Source organism: Phaenicophaeus curvirostris, chromosome 17 (genome assembly GCF_032191515.1).
Source record: "Phaenicophaeus curvirostris isolate KB17595 chromosome 17, BPBGC_Pcur_1.0, whole genome shotgun sequence".
Lineage (NCBI taxonomy): Eukaryota > Metazoa > Chordata > Aves > Cuculiformes > Cuculidae > Phaenicophaeus > Phaenicophaeus curvirostris.
The window spans coordinates 3,808,411-3,824,084 of NC_091408.1; the positions used below are offsets into that span (position 1 = coordinate 3,808,411).

Here is a 15,674-nt window from a genome sequence, read left to right on the forward strand (position 1 = left end):
CAGCTCACACTCGACCCCACACCACACACACGAGCGCTGCACATGGCACAGCCGCCCTGCGCGCTGCAGGAGCTCAGCAGCAGCCCCAGACAACCAAGAGAGCCACGGCAACTCCCAGCCCCAGCGATTCGGGTGAACAAGGATCCACACAGCATTCCCACGGGTTTTATTTCCCACTCACTATTTTGCGATGGGCACATCACTGAGTCTTCCCCACTGCCACGGCCACGCTCTCCTGGCTCTGGGTACCGGCTGCTGAGGGCCAGCGGAGCAGCTGCATCTGGATCTGAACCGTCAGCGGCACCGGCTGGAGCCCTCGACCCTCCTCCAGTTCAGCAGAGTGTTTGGTTTTCCTTTTTGCTGTGGAAAGGAGGAAATTTGTTACTGTCTTTATAGAGCAAATCAGCCTAGAGCAGCAGCGCACAGGGGCAAATGCCCACCACAGCAGCACCGATTTCCAGGCCTTGAGGGAAAACCTGTTTGAATTCAGCTTTAGGTAAAAAGCCCCAAACCCGTCTTTAAGCAGGCAATCGACATGGGTGCAAGTTTATTTTTTGTTGTTAAATTCCTGTATAATTCCTAGGAAGAAAGAAAGATGCAGAAATAAATCATTTCAGGGATCCTGGAAAATCAAGTGTGGGGTAAACTGAGCGCTACGTGAGACTACTTCGAAGATGTCTGTCAATGTCTGGGTAAATTGTTTCCTCAAGACAAAGCTCGCTGCCTTTCCTCTTTGAGCTGTCTGGAAGGGATCCCAGTTCCTCTGAGAAGACTTATTATTTGTGTGCATTTGCTGACTGAGGGATGCAAATCAGCCTCAGCTCCCGGCTGTGAGAGCCCCAGTCCCCATGCAGCCTGGCTGGATGCACAGCGGCAGCGCAGCAAGGGCTGGGAGCCCATCCCCGGTGCGTCGGGGCACGGCCACTGCTGCAGCTCCAGGGTGGTACACGCTACGCACGCATGTGATGAGCAAGAACCAAACAACCGTGGTGCGATTCAATGACTCATGGAGCAGCCAGAGCTTGTGAACACTGCATAGAGCAGCTCTCCCATCCTCCTGGCCATGTGTGTCACCCCCAGCTGCAATCGGGGTGTCTTGTGAGCCGTGAGTCACAGTGGCACCGTGACACGGGACGCTGCGGGCACTGGGTGGAACGAGCCTTGGGGCAGCTGATTTTTTAGGGACTGTCTTTTTGAAACATACACTCAGTGGCCTCGCTGCACAGCCCACCAGCCCCCGCCTGCACATGCATCAGGGGACACCAAATAAAGCGCGAGCCTCGGAGCGGTCTGGGTTTCCTGCATCAGCAGCGGCTTTCTGTGCACCCAACACCATCCCCACACCCACGGAGTCCTCTGCAGAAAGGGTTCGTTCTTGTTCAAGCTGAAGGGAAGACCTCCTGTCTGCACACTGACCACAGGCACTGAGGTGGAAAGGAAGTAAGAAGCACCAGTGCTAAACTTCAGTTGTCTGACAGCAGCTCCCTGCCTCAGCAGCAGTCTGCACTATTTCTTGTACGGAATGATAATTCAAGGTGGTTTTTTCTTCATTTAAGGCAGCTGGGAAGGCCATCAGGCTTCCTCAAGAGCAGACACGGTCTAGGACTGAGGGCTCTCAGACCCTCCCCAAAGACAGGGACTTGGCTGTGGGTGACAGGACACAGAAAAGCATCCTGGAGCTCCTGGAAAGGGGATTAATTGCATTCATAAATTAGCGAACAACTAAACCTGATACCAGAGCAGGGACACGAGGCTCATTTGGTGGCTCTGAGTGGCCCTTGTGAGGCCTGACCCCCTCCGTGCTCTCCTTGACCCATGAGAAGATTTTCAGCATTGCCCTGCCACCCCTTCCCTCCTCCACTTGCTCTTGCATCACCCTTCCAATATCCTGGCACTGCTAATTTTTTAGTCAGAATAAGATTGCTGGAAAAATAACCTGCAAGAGACAGCGTAAGGTTTGTCTCCAGCAGTTTAAGGAATGCTGCTGGCTGAGCAGACCATGAGCTCTGCACTGGAGAGGGAGCAGATGCCCATCACGGGCTGGGGATGTCTCTTCATGGGCGACAGCAGCCTGGGGTCTGTTCCCAGCCCTGCTGTGGGCTGGCCGGGGCACCTGGGCATCTCTGTGCATCTCAGCTCTAAACCAGAAAAAACAATAATCCCTTCTGCGAAGTGCTTGGAGATGCGAGTTGGAAACAGATGAGGACCTTATTATGCATCCCAGACAACGTCCCCCCCACAGCTGCCTGCACGGGCCCATGCTGCTGGCCACATTTGGCAGCCAACACAGCGGGCAGCACACCTCTCACCCCAAAATCAGCTTTGCCCTCTCCCCTGGCACGCGGCGCTGGTCGGTGTGTGTCACTCCCGGCACAGCCGGCAGCCCACCCACCCTGGGTGCCTGTGGAGACATGGAGTCAACAAGGTGTCCGGGCATGTGCCTCCCCCTTGAGCCCCCACCGTCAATGGATGCATTCACAGCCCCGAGCTCAGGATGTGAGTAAGCGCCTCGCTCGGCAGAGCTGGCAGGGTGGTGGGGACCTGTGGCTGCCTCCCGGCGGGGCACCACAAGTATTTGCTCTCACACACACCACCCTCCACCCAGCGGCTTCAGTCTCCGTCACCTTTGGCAGATGCCGTGGTTTTCCGGCTGGGCTGACTTTCTCTCTCTGCTTTTGGTCTTTTGCTCTTGTCTTTGCCTTTTTTCCTGTCCTGTGGAGAGAGGTGTTTCCATAGTTAGGCTGTGTTGAAATTCACTGTCTGTATTCGGTCCTGTGACAGCCATCGCCAGCTGGCTTCTGTCACCAGGATTTAAAGGGCAGAGGAAAGGGGTGAAGGGAAGCAGAAGCACAGTGGAGGGGCTGCTCGGAGAAGAGAATCCAGGCCACAGAAAGTGTCAGCAAAGCTGGTGTGTGTTGCCATGCTGAAGGAGCATCAGAGGAAGCACGAGTTGTTGCTTTCATATTCTCTAATGGAAAAATAAACTCATCTCTTTTCCTAGGTCCATAAGAAGTAGCAGTTCTTATTGCTAATACCAACATTAAATAATGATACCAGCAGTGATGGATGGTGCTTGGGGAGGGTTATTTCAGCCCCATTTTGTGGAGATGAGAGCTGAGGGAGGGGTAGGAGTGAGGCTGGGGAGGACAGAGCAGGCTGAACCCTGCAGCACCGCCTGGCCCTGGCAGCCCTGCCCTGGGACACGCTCCTTACCTTCTCTTCCAGACTTGGTGGCTGCAGCACTTGTTCAGTGATCAGGATCCCAAAGTCACACACAGCTGTCACCACATCCTCGGTGGCCAGCAGGGTCTCCAGGGCCACCCTCCTGGTGCCCAGCGTCCTCCGAATAGGAGGGTCACTGCGGAGTTCACGTGGTGGCTCCTTCTTCTTCTTTTTTTGCTTGTCCTTGGGCACAGGACCCTGCAGGGCACCAGTGTGGTGACAAGCCTCAGCAGAGGGTTGGGTCCATCTATCGGACAGCAGCCCCAGCCTGGAGCCTTGCCCACCACTGCATCCAGACCAAGATGTGTGTAAAGCAGCTGCTGCCTTTGTGCTGCAAGGGGGGACTTTTGCGAGAGGTCTGGGACGGAGGGGAGATTCTCTGACACACCAAACTGATCAGAAGGGCCCTTGTTCCCTCGCCATTATAATTGCAACTCAGATGTTATCTGGACATTGTTCTTTCCCAGTATCCTACCTTGGCACCATCCTTCTGCACCTTCCCTTCTGCTTTCCTATTTGTCGCTGCGTTTTCTTCTGGATCAGCACTGACAGGCCACGCAAGCACCTGCCCGGAGAGAGAAGCTGGTGCTGCAGGGGCTGGGAGGCCCGAGGACCCTGGCCCAAAGCTCACTGCCATCCCAGGCTGCCACTCAGAAGGAACACAATCCACTGCTGGGCCTCCCAGCAGCTCTTTCCCATTTCATCCAGCTCTGCCACACGCTCACCTTCTCCTCCACAACCGAGACAAACATTCCAGCCTCCAGATAAGACTTCAGCCTCACTAAATCCTTGGCAGTGTGCTCCTTCCTGTAGCTGCAGTCGATGGTCTCGGCCCAGGACTTTCCGGGGGTGACAAACACCTTTGCTGTGCACGGACATAAAAGAGCTCTGAGGAGAGACATCTCCTTCCCAAGGACAGAGGACTCACAGGATACAACTGGTGCCGATTCATTATCCATCAGTCTCAGTCACAGCCCAGCTGCAGCCAACGCTGCGAGGGGTGTCCTGATGCCACCACGTGCCAGGAAGAGCCATAAACCTGCCCTGAGCAGTGTGGCAGGGGATTTATAATTCCTCATTACCGGAGTGGGCCTTGGGCTCCTCCGTGGCTGCAGGGTCCCGCGGGCTCTTTGTTTCTCCTGTATCCTGAGCAGAGCTGTCCACATCCCAGGTGGCCACCACGGGACTCTGATGGGTTTTTGTTACCTGCAACAGCGAGGAATCTCTTAACAGGGCAGGTCTAGTTGATTTTGCATCAGGACTGGAGGCAGAGCTGCCTCCAAAATCCCATTCCCCAGCCCACCCTCCTCATGGGAAGAAGGAGCACTAGGTGCCAGGATCTGTTGTGGTCAGTGGGAGGGAGGCTGTGAATGCGTGTGCAGAGCACTGCTGGGCTCCCCAAGAGGGACAGGGAACATGGGCAGCAGGAGCTTGTCCTGCCAGATGTGGCCACGCGTGAATTCTGTCCCCAGTACAGCTGCCACCCACACCAGGTCCATTATAGTCTCGCTCCACAGCCTGGAGGTGAAGTCCCGCTCGCTGTGATGTGCCACTGCCTGTTGCTTTCAGGAGCTCAACTGAGCACAAACCTCAGTGCTGCTACCGTCCTCCGTCTCCTCTCCCTCCTCAAACTCGTACATCACACAGTAGCTGTAGGTGATCACCGGAGCCTCAGAGTCAGCCTCCAGCTGCTGAAGAGCACTGGGATCAGGGACTCCTTTGATTTCCCCAACACTCACAGCCACTCGTGCTTCACTCCTGACCAACTCTGAAAGGAAGATAAACTTGCTATGAAGCTGCAGCAAGCTCCTTCCAGAGCGACGAAGGTACAAAGCAAGCAGAAACCTGCCAGATGAGGTGTCCCACCATCTGTCATCCCTCCCTGCTATCCTGTGCTAACGCTGTAACAAGCTATTGCCACACGAGGTCACCCCAAAGCCACGCAAACATCTCCTGGCTTGGTTGCTTTGTCTCCCTGGTTAGCATTTTAGATTCTAAAGAGCACATCCAGCACGTAAACTCTCTGAGTAGGGGCCATGGAGAGGGGCTTCCCACCCCGGGTGTCCCCAGCCCCTGCCCTTGTCCCAGTCAGGCATGTGCCACGCTGCAGAGGTGGCATCGCTTCATGCAGACAGTGCAGCACAAGTGTGAGCATCTTCCCCAGAGGAGATGTTCCTCTTCCAGCACCTTGAGAGGGAAACACACGGTCTGATACCAGACAGCATCGAGGAAGCAAAGATGGGGTGGGCCATGACAGCGAGGCAGCATTAGGACTTGGTTGTTCTTGCAATCTTTGGACCTGATTAAGGCTAAAAGCACGACTGTAATTGCACTGCTGCAGGGTCCTCTGCCTGTCTCCCCACTTGTACTAGTGGGGTAAAAAGGCACAGAGGAAGATCTCCGTTTGAGGACAGGCAAGAAGGGAATCAATACTGGATCCAGAATTTGCTCTGACGACTCCTAGCTCAGCCACGGTGAAACCACCTCATGATTTAAGGGGTCAGTGTGAACAGGTTTAAAGGTGAAGGCTCACCTGGCTGCCCCGCCAAACCATGGAACTGGTGCCTCTCGTCAGGCCCAATGTGGATGTCATCGAGGACAGAGAGCTTGGGCAGGCTGTCCACAAGGAAGCCTCTGTAAGGTGGAATGAGAGCCAGCGGGTTTCCTTGGAGCACCAGGATGCGAAGCTTCTGCAGACTGGACAGCTGGGAGACCAGCCCCAGCAGATCTGTGAAGTTGTTAAAGCTCAGGTCAAGGGAGACAAGATTTGGCCTAAGGAGAGAATCCAGAGAGAAAATTAGTCAAGCAACATCCATCAGAGAACAGAGTGTTTCTACCCTGGGTCAAAAAACCAAACAAAATTTGTGTTTCCCCAGAACAACTGCCTGCACAAACTAGAGAATCCAATGGGACAATCTCAAGAGGCCAGTTCCAAATTCCTGAGCCATACAGCCCACTGCCAGTCCATCCCATAATACAAACCTCCATTCCTTTAGCATCCATTAACCACCCACTGCATCATTTGGTGATGCAGCCTAAGCTCGAGGTCCTTCCCAGAGGAACCTCCTAGCAGGGGCTTTGGGAAGGGCATGGAAAAAGGAAGCTGCCCAGGGATATGAGAACTGTGGTGCACAAGGTGTCAAGGCAGTTCCCCTGGTGATCCTCCTGTTCCACATCTTGGCCACAGACCAAGACATCCTCTGAGCATGGGGCAGAAGATGACAGACTGAGACAGAGTGCACTGCACCGGCACTGGACACAAAGCGAAGAAACAATCCCGCTGAAGGGCTGTTGTTTCTTAACACGGGCCACCTTGATGGCTTGAATTAATCTGCTCACATCTGCCTGCCCCCCTTTCAGGAGCCCACATTCAGCCAGTGGCGTTACCAGAAGTCCGAAGTGAGGTACTTGTCCTGTGAAGGGCCGCACAGCCTGTTGTATCCCAGCCCCAAGTGCTGCAGCTCTGGAGGAGGCTGAGCACACAAGTCCTGCAGATTAGCCACAGCATTGCAGCAGAGCTCCAGGACCTGTCCAGGACAGAAGGAATGACAAACGCCCTTTGCCATGAGCTGTTCCTGGCACTCCCTCAAGCTGTTTTGGCTTGGATTGCTTCCCCAGGCAGGACCTCCTTCACTCACCTTCAGTGTCCGGGGCAGGTTGGCCGACGTTATCCTGCTGATGTGGTTGGCACTGAGGACGAGCTCCTCCAGCTGCTGTAATCGCAGCAGACCCTTGTCGACTTCCTTCACCTGCAGAGAGTTGGTTTTGGCCAACACGTCCCTGAGCCACCTCATGGCCAAGGTGTCGGGGACACGTGGTGTTGATCCACGCGATGTACGTGTAACACAAATCAGTGCAACACGCTGGGCCAGCGCCTCCAGCCAAATGTAATAGTGGCATCCAGGGAGATCTTGAGATAGGGAAACTGTCCTTTTCTCAAGATGTTTCCTCTCCCAGCAGAAAGACGCGGATCCCTGGCCTGGAGATGGGGAGCTTTATAGGCACTGGTGGCTGCACTTACTCCTTTGCCAACAATCCGCAGGGACCTGAAGAACTGGAAGATGCTGGGGCCACGGACAAGCTCCGGTGTCAGCACGGCCATTTCCCGCAGGTGCTGGTCGTGGGGGCTGCAGTCCGGCGGCAGGGCCCAGGGGCTGTGCTGGTCCCGCAGCAGCTCCACCAGCACCTCAGGGCTCTCCTCACCCGGTGCTGAGGACTCCTCCTGCCCAGCTGCGCCTTCTTCCAGCCTCGTCCAGCCTCCGCCGGGGCTTGTGCGTGCATTGAAGCGGGACTTGTTCTGCAGAGAAGAGAGGAGAGGCAGTGACAGCCCTGCAGACCCCCCCAAAGTCCCAGGATCGTGGCCTCTGACCCCCTACCCAGCTGCCAAGGCCGCAGGGGAAGTCCTGCAGACCCAGGCGCCGCAGGTGCTCCTCAAAAGCAGCTGAGACGCTGCGGGGGCCCGGTGCTGCCATCCAGTCCCTGCCCAGCAGGGAATTCCTTGGCTTAGCAGCACTGTGTCCTGGTTGCTAGGAGATGGTGGGGACACAGATGCCCTGGGGACCAATGCGGATGCCCTGGGGACTGATGTGAATGGCCTAGGGACTGGGAATTGAGCCTGGGAATAAAAACCTGGTGCTTGGATCTTCCTGGGCTCTGGGGGCTGCTCCCCACCAGGGAAAGAGCGGGGGGCCTCACGCAGCATTTGCAGGGTGCAGCGTCAGCTCTGTCCCCTGGCCAAGGACCTGTGGCATGGCATTTGCCATTTCACTTATCTACATCCTGAGTGTCACTCGGGTTTCGGGGAGGAAGCAGTCAGGTTCTTCGCTAGCTGTAAAAGCACTGCTGTTCACTCATGAGAAGGGCGCTGCTGCCACAAGGCAATCGGAAAACAAAGCTCACAGCTAAAAACACCGGCTCCTACACTTGGAAAAAGTAGGTGAGCCCCAGGAACAAAAGCCACCGCTGTCTTGGGTCAGATTCAGGTCTCCGCACTCTGAGGTTTATTTGCTTTTTCCAGCGATAGGTGTTGAGGCAAGGGCTACAAATTCCATTTTAGGGAGCCTACAGAGCAGCCTGTGTCAGCAAAACTTCACCAAATGAACTGTAGACTCTCTGCAGCATCTGGTGGTTACGTGGTGGAAAGCTGAACTTCCACTTGGTTGGGTTTTACAGGACAGATGCCAATCTGCTCCTTTATCAGCTCAGCAGCTTATCACAGCTGTGTAGATCGGAAAGGATGTGCAGAGCATGTACCCATCGAGAGGTAGTGGCATGCCGTGGCGTGGAATAACCAGGCAAACTGTTATCCTTAGCTCAGTAGAAAATCAAGCAAAATATCTTCTGCAAAATCTTTGAAAGAATGTTACCAGTAGCTGAACCATGTTTCGTGGAAAAGCCAAGCTGTAAGAGTGCTGCTTCGCTGAAAGAGTTGAGGTTGCTCACATGGGTTCCCTCTGCCCTCCTTTCTGTCCCAAACTATCAGTAGTTCTGCAGGTCTTCTGATCGTGGCTTTGTACTTGTAAATCCTAGGAACGACTATTCTGTTTCAACATGTATGCGAATTTCCTGCATTTAGTTACTGGAAATCAGCCCCAGAGCGGTTAGAGAGAAGGGGGACAGAGATGGGGAGGTAGGATTCTGGACATCCTCTGCTGGGTTACGTGAAGGGGTCACACCTCAGGGAGAGGGTCTTACAAATGTCCAGCAAAAGGACAGATACGTTCCACTGGGGGCCTGACCTGCCTTGTACGTAAGCTCCTCACACGGCTTTTTCACTGCCAGCGTTTGCCCACTCTCACACTGACCCTGCAGGAGAAGGCTGCTGATTTTGGGCACCAATGATGCGCTTACATGCTCTGAACACAGGTATTTTCTTTTAGAAAAAAGAGTTCAAGTTCTAAATCCTACATTTTGGAGACCCCAAGAATTTAGATGGGATGTCCAAGCGTCCTGTTCTCCTAGTCACATAGATGATACGGGACCCCATCTGTGTCAGTCCGAAACTGCATCTAGATCACAATCAGCGAAGACACATTTGAATCAACTTCTGATATAATCTTTCAATAAAGAAAAAACCCAAACTATCACCAACAAAAAAAAAAAAACCAAAAAAACCATGGAGGAGCCTGTGACGCAAAACCCCATGGTACTTAAATGCAGCTTGGCTGTCCACCTCTCCAGCACTGCAGGCAACAAGCAGCTTGAACACCAACATCCAGCCAGCTCTCGGCCAAGTCTGCTGCTCTCCAAGCCCCCCATGAGGAACCGAGCAGGTGGGTGCAACTTTTAACCTCGCTACGCACTGCAAGGCTGCACTGGTTGATGTTTGTCACCAGCTCAGCCACTTAATGCTTTAGAAATTGGGCATACTGTACAAAGCCAGGAAGCTTTGCAAAAATGATGTAGAGGCTTGAGATCATTCATTCTATTCTTTCTTTTTTTCTTTCCCCTTTTCATTTCAATGCAGAAATGAACAGGTTTGCACTCTTCCTCTTCTGTTCACTGGTGTCATTGGGCTCCCTGGCACCAACAGCCACCACAGAAGAAAGCAGAAGTACTCCAGAACAGAGGCAGAAGCGTTTTACTACCAGAATAAAGCCCTTAGCATCGGTGATTGCAAGCCACGCATCTACCTTGTTTGAAAACTACGTAAGTGTGCTACTTGGCATTTGCTGTGCCTATGTCCATGGAGAAATTGCTTGAATTAGTATAAGACGCTAGAAAGACCAGCAGAAAAGAAATATTTGGTTTAAAACCTAAATTGTTCGCTTTTCTGTATTCCGTATAAGACGAGAAGCATTTACACTGTGTTATTTTAGGGCAGAGCTGGAGCAAAGGCTAGGACAGCTGGGGAAAGCTAGGGCAACTTCACCTCAGCAAACCACTAGCTGTGACCTTCCAGACTACAGGCGTTGCTCCTTCTTGGTCTCCTGAGTCCCTCTAGGCTTGAAGCAGGCATCGTTTGGGTTGAAACTAGTTAGATCACTGGAAAGATGGAGACAATCACCTGGCTCTTTGGTCTGATCCTAGTCCTAGAGCTGTCAAGAGCACTCCTGCTGGAAATCCTGCTCCCTATCCTTTCCTTGGAGATGGCAAAAAGAAGCCAAGCAGCAATGCTGCAGACACATTTCAGTTCCTGGGAACTCATTCCCAAGAGTAAGTTGATAGAAATCAACATAAACATTTCCCCTGAATTCGTTATTGAAATCAAAACCATCTCTGCTGAAAGAGAGGAAAACAAGCTCAGGCCAAAGCAAATCTCTCGTGTCAGTAAACTTTGCCCATATGGCAACGAAAGAAAAAAAGAGACTTCAAAAAGATGAGAACAAAGCCCAGGGTGGGTATTAAGACAGAAAGTGCTGCAGCATCGTAGCCACAGCGTGTGGTGCCCGCTTCACAAAAGGAGCAAAGGTGTCAAGACAGCTATTTAACAGTAACAGAAACCCCAAGCACACGCAGACAGGACGGTATGTGCCCAACGAGTCAAATACAACGCAACCACGAGAAAAGACATAAACCAAAAGATTAACAATTCCTCTCTCCTTTTCCTCCCCTACAGAACGCCTGTAGCCCTATCACACCCAGAACTGAAAGCTGGCTAACTGCTCACTCCCAGGTCGAAAACTTGGTGAAGGAAATACCCGAATGCCCAGTTTTCGATGCAGATTGCTGCTTTTTCCACATTTTTTACAACCTTCTGCGAAACCTGAAAAGTGATGTCGAATTAATCTGTGGTACGAATTTAGATCAGTTTTTCGATGAAAATATCAGTCAGCTACAAGCCACGCTGAATGAACGAGCGGCGCTTTATACCTGCCAGAACAAGGACCTTGCGCAGATGGATCGTCAGGTCCAGGAGATGAAAACAGCAAAGAAGAAGATGTTCATCTGGCAGGCTCTGCAGAAATACGAACAACTTATGCAAAATACAACAAAAATGAACTTGTAAGCAGAAATGTAATAGGCCAGGATGAAAAAATAACTTTAAGATACTACAAACTTGGCTAAATGTGAGCTCTCAGTAGTTGTGTTGTAAGTTTGATGCCAGGAACAACATTGGTAACGTACTTGCTACATACTATAACTATATAATCTGTTTTAACTTAATATTTAAAGGATGAATGTCTTAAGTTATTGATTGTATTTATTATAAACTATTTATATGGTTTCATTTGCAACAGTATGGAAAAAGGATGAATTGACGTGGTATTTATATCTTGCAAATATTTCTCAGAAGTTGCTTGTCAGTAGAATGATTTTGTATTTCTCCGCTAGTGAATTGTATTTATGAGTTTATATAATACATCTATTTTTATAGATTTATTTAAGGGATTATATAGTTTATATATATTTATTCAGATTTTTAACTTTTATATATTAATACTGAAAGGTTATGCAAATGGTTTTACTAATTTTCTGCCATTATATTTGGATAAAACCTGGAATTTAATTAAAATGAGATTAAATAAAACTAATTTTGCTAGATTCTCTTTTACTATACAACTCTTTTTTTACAGTATTTCTTGCACTGAAAACCTAGTATTTTATTAAGCAGCAAATCAAACAAGTTGTTTCTGGTCCTTACGTTATGTTAGAAACAGCACATATTGTCCTTTCCCATCCATTTTCATTCATAGACATCGAGCAGTTTGGTTTCCTAACCTCCTAACTGGTTTCTCGATTGGATGCCCCAGTGGGTAAACTGTTTTCTAAACAGCCCCTGCTTCCGAAGGCTAAATTATTGCGGCTTCTGCAACTCAGCTTCAGAGTCTGGTTTAGATTTACAAGTTTTCATGGCCCACAGCCAGCACCAGCTCTGCTGGAATCATCTTGGATTAGCGCAGACATAACAACTGCACTGAAATGTGGCTGAGCCAATTATCGCTCCTGGAGCTGGTAACAGAGCAGAAACTGTCCAGAAGGTGCAACTCCAGTCTCAGATCCTTAATTTTTACTGGAGAAAGAAGAGTGGATGGAAATGATCAACCGGGGATGTGCTTACCCCCAAGGCAGAAGGAACATCTGCTGACCTTATCAGGTGGGGTCAGCAAACCAATACAAGCAGGAACACATTTACATCCTGAGGGCTTAGACATCACCATTTTGCATGGTTGTCACAAACCACGTGAACCTTGCTGAACCAGAGGATTATACAGGGATGCTCCCCGAAGTTTCCTCTTCTTGCACATCTTTTCTTTCACCTTCTGAATACATATGTATCTAAATGAAAGTATTTTCCTTGGAAAGGGAAACCGATTTCTTCAGAAGTTCAAACAAGCTCTTAAAGTGAGTCAGATGGTGCGGCCCAATTGATATCACAGGAAGAGCAATCTGAAAAAGGAGAGAGTTGTTCTCTCTCCATCGGGGCACAGAGCTGAACTACCAGCCCTGCAGACTCAGCTCACCTCGAGAGTCTGAGCTCACACACATGGAACGCACACTTGAAGTAGGGAGACACAAGTTTATGCAAAACTGCGGCAAGCTGCCCGGTCTCCTCACAAGCGCTTGAAAGAGAAGGGCGCCTTGCCACAAGCGTTTGGGATGCAGCAGGACAGAGAGGTTGGTTGGCTGATACGAGAACAACAAACTTCAAAGGGCTGAGGTCAGGAAGCGATGGCCAGCACCTCTCTGAGGAGTCAGAACAAGAGCCTAAGTGCACGCCTAGGCAAGGCAGACAAAGAGTAACTGCACATAGTCTTGAGGCACAAAGTGACATGTGTGTCTCACTAAAGCATGTCTGACATCTGCATTATGCTTATTTCTCCAAGCTCATACAGCAAAGAGCAACTGCTGTTGTCAGACAGAGCTCATTTAGGTTCTCCAGGCAGCCTGTGAATGTGTGGCTGCTCACATACCATCCTTTCACTTATCCCAACGCAGTCGGTTCCCTGCAAACCTCAGGCAGATGTAGAGGCTTCTTTCAACAGCTTTTCCCACTTCTTTGAGAGAACGGGGCAGCTTCAGAAAAGGGAGGGACATTAAAGAGGTTGAGTCACATGTTGGATGACTGAGCTTGGACTGCAGTCAAGGGAAGATGTAAGAACCAACACCAGCCCTAATGCAGAGGTGGTGGTATAGCCTCCTTTGCAAGAGATTCTCGGGACCTCTGCTGCCCGTGCTCAAAGGCTCAGATAGAGCTTGAGAATCAAAGAGATTCTCAGAAGATCACTTGAGCATTCCCAGAGAGAAAGGCTCAGACAAGTTGCTCCCAAAAGGAGAAGGCTGCCAGCCCCAGACAAAACAGTGCATGAACATCTGCAGATCTGTAGTTTTCCTGGTGCAGGATCATCAGGGCTCAGATAAATGCTCCTCAGCCCTGGAGGATTTCCTCAGGCTGGAAATTAGGAGATACACTTGCACTACATGCTGATCATATCTGCTGTGACAACGAGATGGTCACTAGGAAAGCTTTCTTGGCCATCGCTTACCCAGTTATCCTGACTGAAAATGAAGCTTTTGGCTTTCAAACAATGAACCGTTGAGATGGAGGAGTCACAAATCGGCTTTGTAAGGAGTACCAAAAGAGCAGGCAGCAGCAGGACTTGGGGACATAAGTTTGATCTTTGGAGGTTTCTTTTCCATTTGCATTGGGGTTTGTGAAACACACACCTTCCGAGGTAGGAACATGTTAAACATCTCTCTGGATGACAATAGAGACTCTTCTGTGTTTGCACAACAGGAATTTCCCTGACTTTGAACTATTCATTGTCTGCCCACCTCCTGGTGATGAGCACTCTCAGGAGGAGAAAGTCCTCAGGGATGGGAATAGGCAGAGCATAAGTCCTAAGAGTAAATACAGGTTAAAACTAAAGAAAAATAATTAAACCTCTGTGTAAGCATTGTTTTCCATACTTTTACATATAAAGAGAGAACCGAGCTGGCTGCCCACCAAGGTGCCAATTCCCTTACAGCAGTGATTTCATTTGGCATAACTTCCATGGAGCAAACATCGGTCCATTTCTGGCAGCGTTCAGGGATCAGCAGAATCAGCCACAAAAATAAGTCATGGCAATAACCGCCTTTTGGCACATCAGCTACAGTTACAGCAGCCTCACTGAAATCACCACACAATCAGTGGCAGAGAAACAGCACTCTTCAGCCTCAGCTTCCTCCCAGAGAGGTGAGATAGCATCATTGCAGTAACACTGGCACTGGTAATGCTTGGCTGAGGGTGAAGTTAGGCTGAAGCGTTGGTTTATTGCTGTTTAAATAGCACTGTTATTCACTGCCTTCCTCTGTCAAAATGCTTTATGTGAGATCAAGCCACAGGTATTTAAAAAATTAAATGCAAATAGAGTTTGAAAACAGCTCTACCTTTTGCTGGAACCGCAGGCCTGACTCATCAAAAGTTCGCGTAAGCATTAATCTTGCAAGATTAATCTTGTGCAATGACTTGAAAATAAAATCCCTCTCTTCACTCATCTATTACCTTTCGCTTTAACTAGAGTCTCAGTCACCCAAAGTGGCTTCCACTGGGCAACAAAATCCAGCATAGCAATGAGGCGACAACTGAAGCAGAGAGTGTCGAAGCGTCCTACCAGAAAAAAACAAAAATTAGTCATTAAAGGCAAAGATGAAGTGTTACTTATTTAATTTTTAAATGGACTTAATTGGCTCAACATCTAACACTGACATCAATTCATGGAAATACCGTGTTACCCAATCTCAGTGCTGTCCAAGCAGTACGTCAGTCAAGAGCCCCAGGCCCAAGCCTGCAAGAAAATAAAACCCCTCAGGGCTTAAAGCATTAGTGCTGGCCCTAAAAGCTTAAGAGTTTTACCTGTCTTGGAGAAAGACCAGGGCTGCCTTTGAATTACTCACCTATTAAAAGTAGGTGCAGAAATACATAGATGGTTGCCTACTTTCGTCAAAAGAGCTTTCTCTCACTGTTATGCTTAATATAATTAACAACAATAAGGGTCTGATCACTTTAGGAACACATCAGAGTGTCATTACAGTTGGAAATTACGTTCCACAAACAGTGAAAGGGCAGGCTCACTGGTTATTAGGGTGAAGAAATATGTGTACTCTGCAGACATCTGGATTTCTGGCAACGACCCATTAGCCAAGTTGTTCATTCCCAGTCTCTAACCTGCTCCAGGAGTTGATAATCCAGCTAACGCTTACTCTGGTGAGACAGAGAACAACCCAGCTCGGAGCAAACACAGTCTGGTGGCCAATGCATGAGAAAAGGAAACCAACTCTAGGCTCCAAGTAAGCCCATCAGAGTGAGTTTATTCTTTCAGCCAAGAGGCACCAAGTTTCTTAAAGTGAGTCCAAACTTCAGGAGCTTGAGAGGATATAAGCCTTGCAAACAGGAAAGCCAAACATATGGATCCCAAAGGAGTTACTTCAACATTGCCAAAAGCAAAATGAGCCCTTGTCACCTTCCAGAGCTGCCAAAAGGGCAGCAGGTGCTGGTCCTGGTCCAGGAACAATTCCACTTACCATTT

The 15,674-nt window shown here is 49.9% G+C and overlaps 1 protein-coding gene across 1 annotated transcript; it reads right to left on the bottom strand.

The window, feature by feature from the left end:
* Nucleotides 1-69: 69 nt before the first annotated feature.
* On the bottom strand, nt 70-8,804 carry LRRC43 (leucine rich repeat containing 43). Its single transcript, XM_069871371.1, is given in 12 exon segments — nt 70-360; nt 2,625-2,712; nt 3,214-3,420; nt 3,698-3,787; nt 3,948-4,087; nt 4,305-4,428; nt 4,812-4,990; nt 5,756-5,994; nt 6,610-6,749; nt 6,861-6,971; nt 7,244-7,571; nt 7,573-8,804. Coding segments are annotated over 12 exon segments (1,929 nt in total). The 5' UTR covers nt 7,695-8,804; the 3' UTR covers nt 70-199.
* Nucleotides 8,805-15,674: the final 6,870 nt, after the last annotated feature.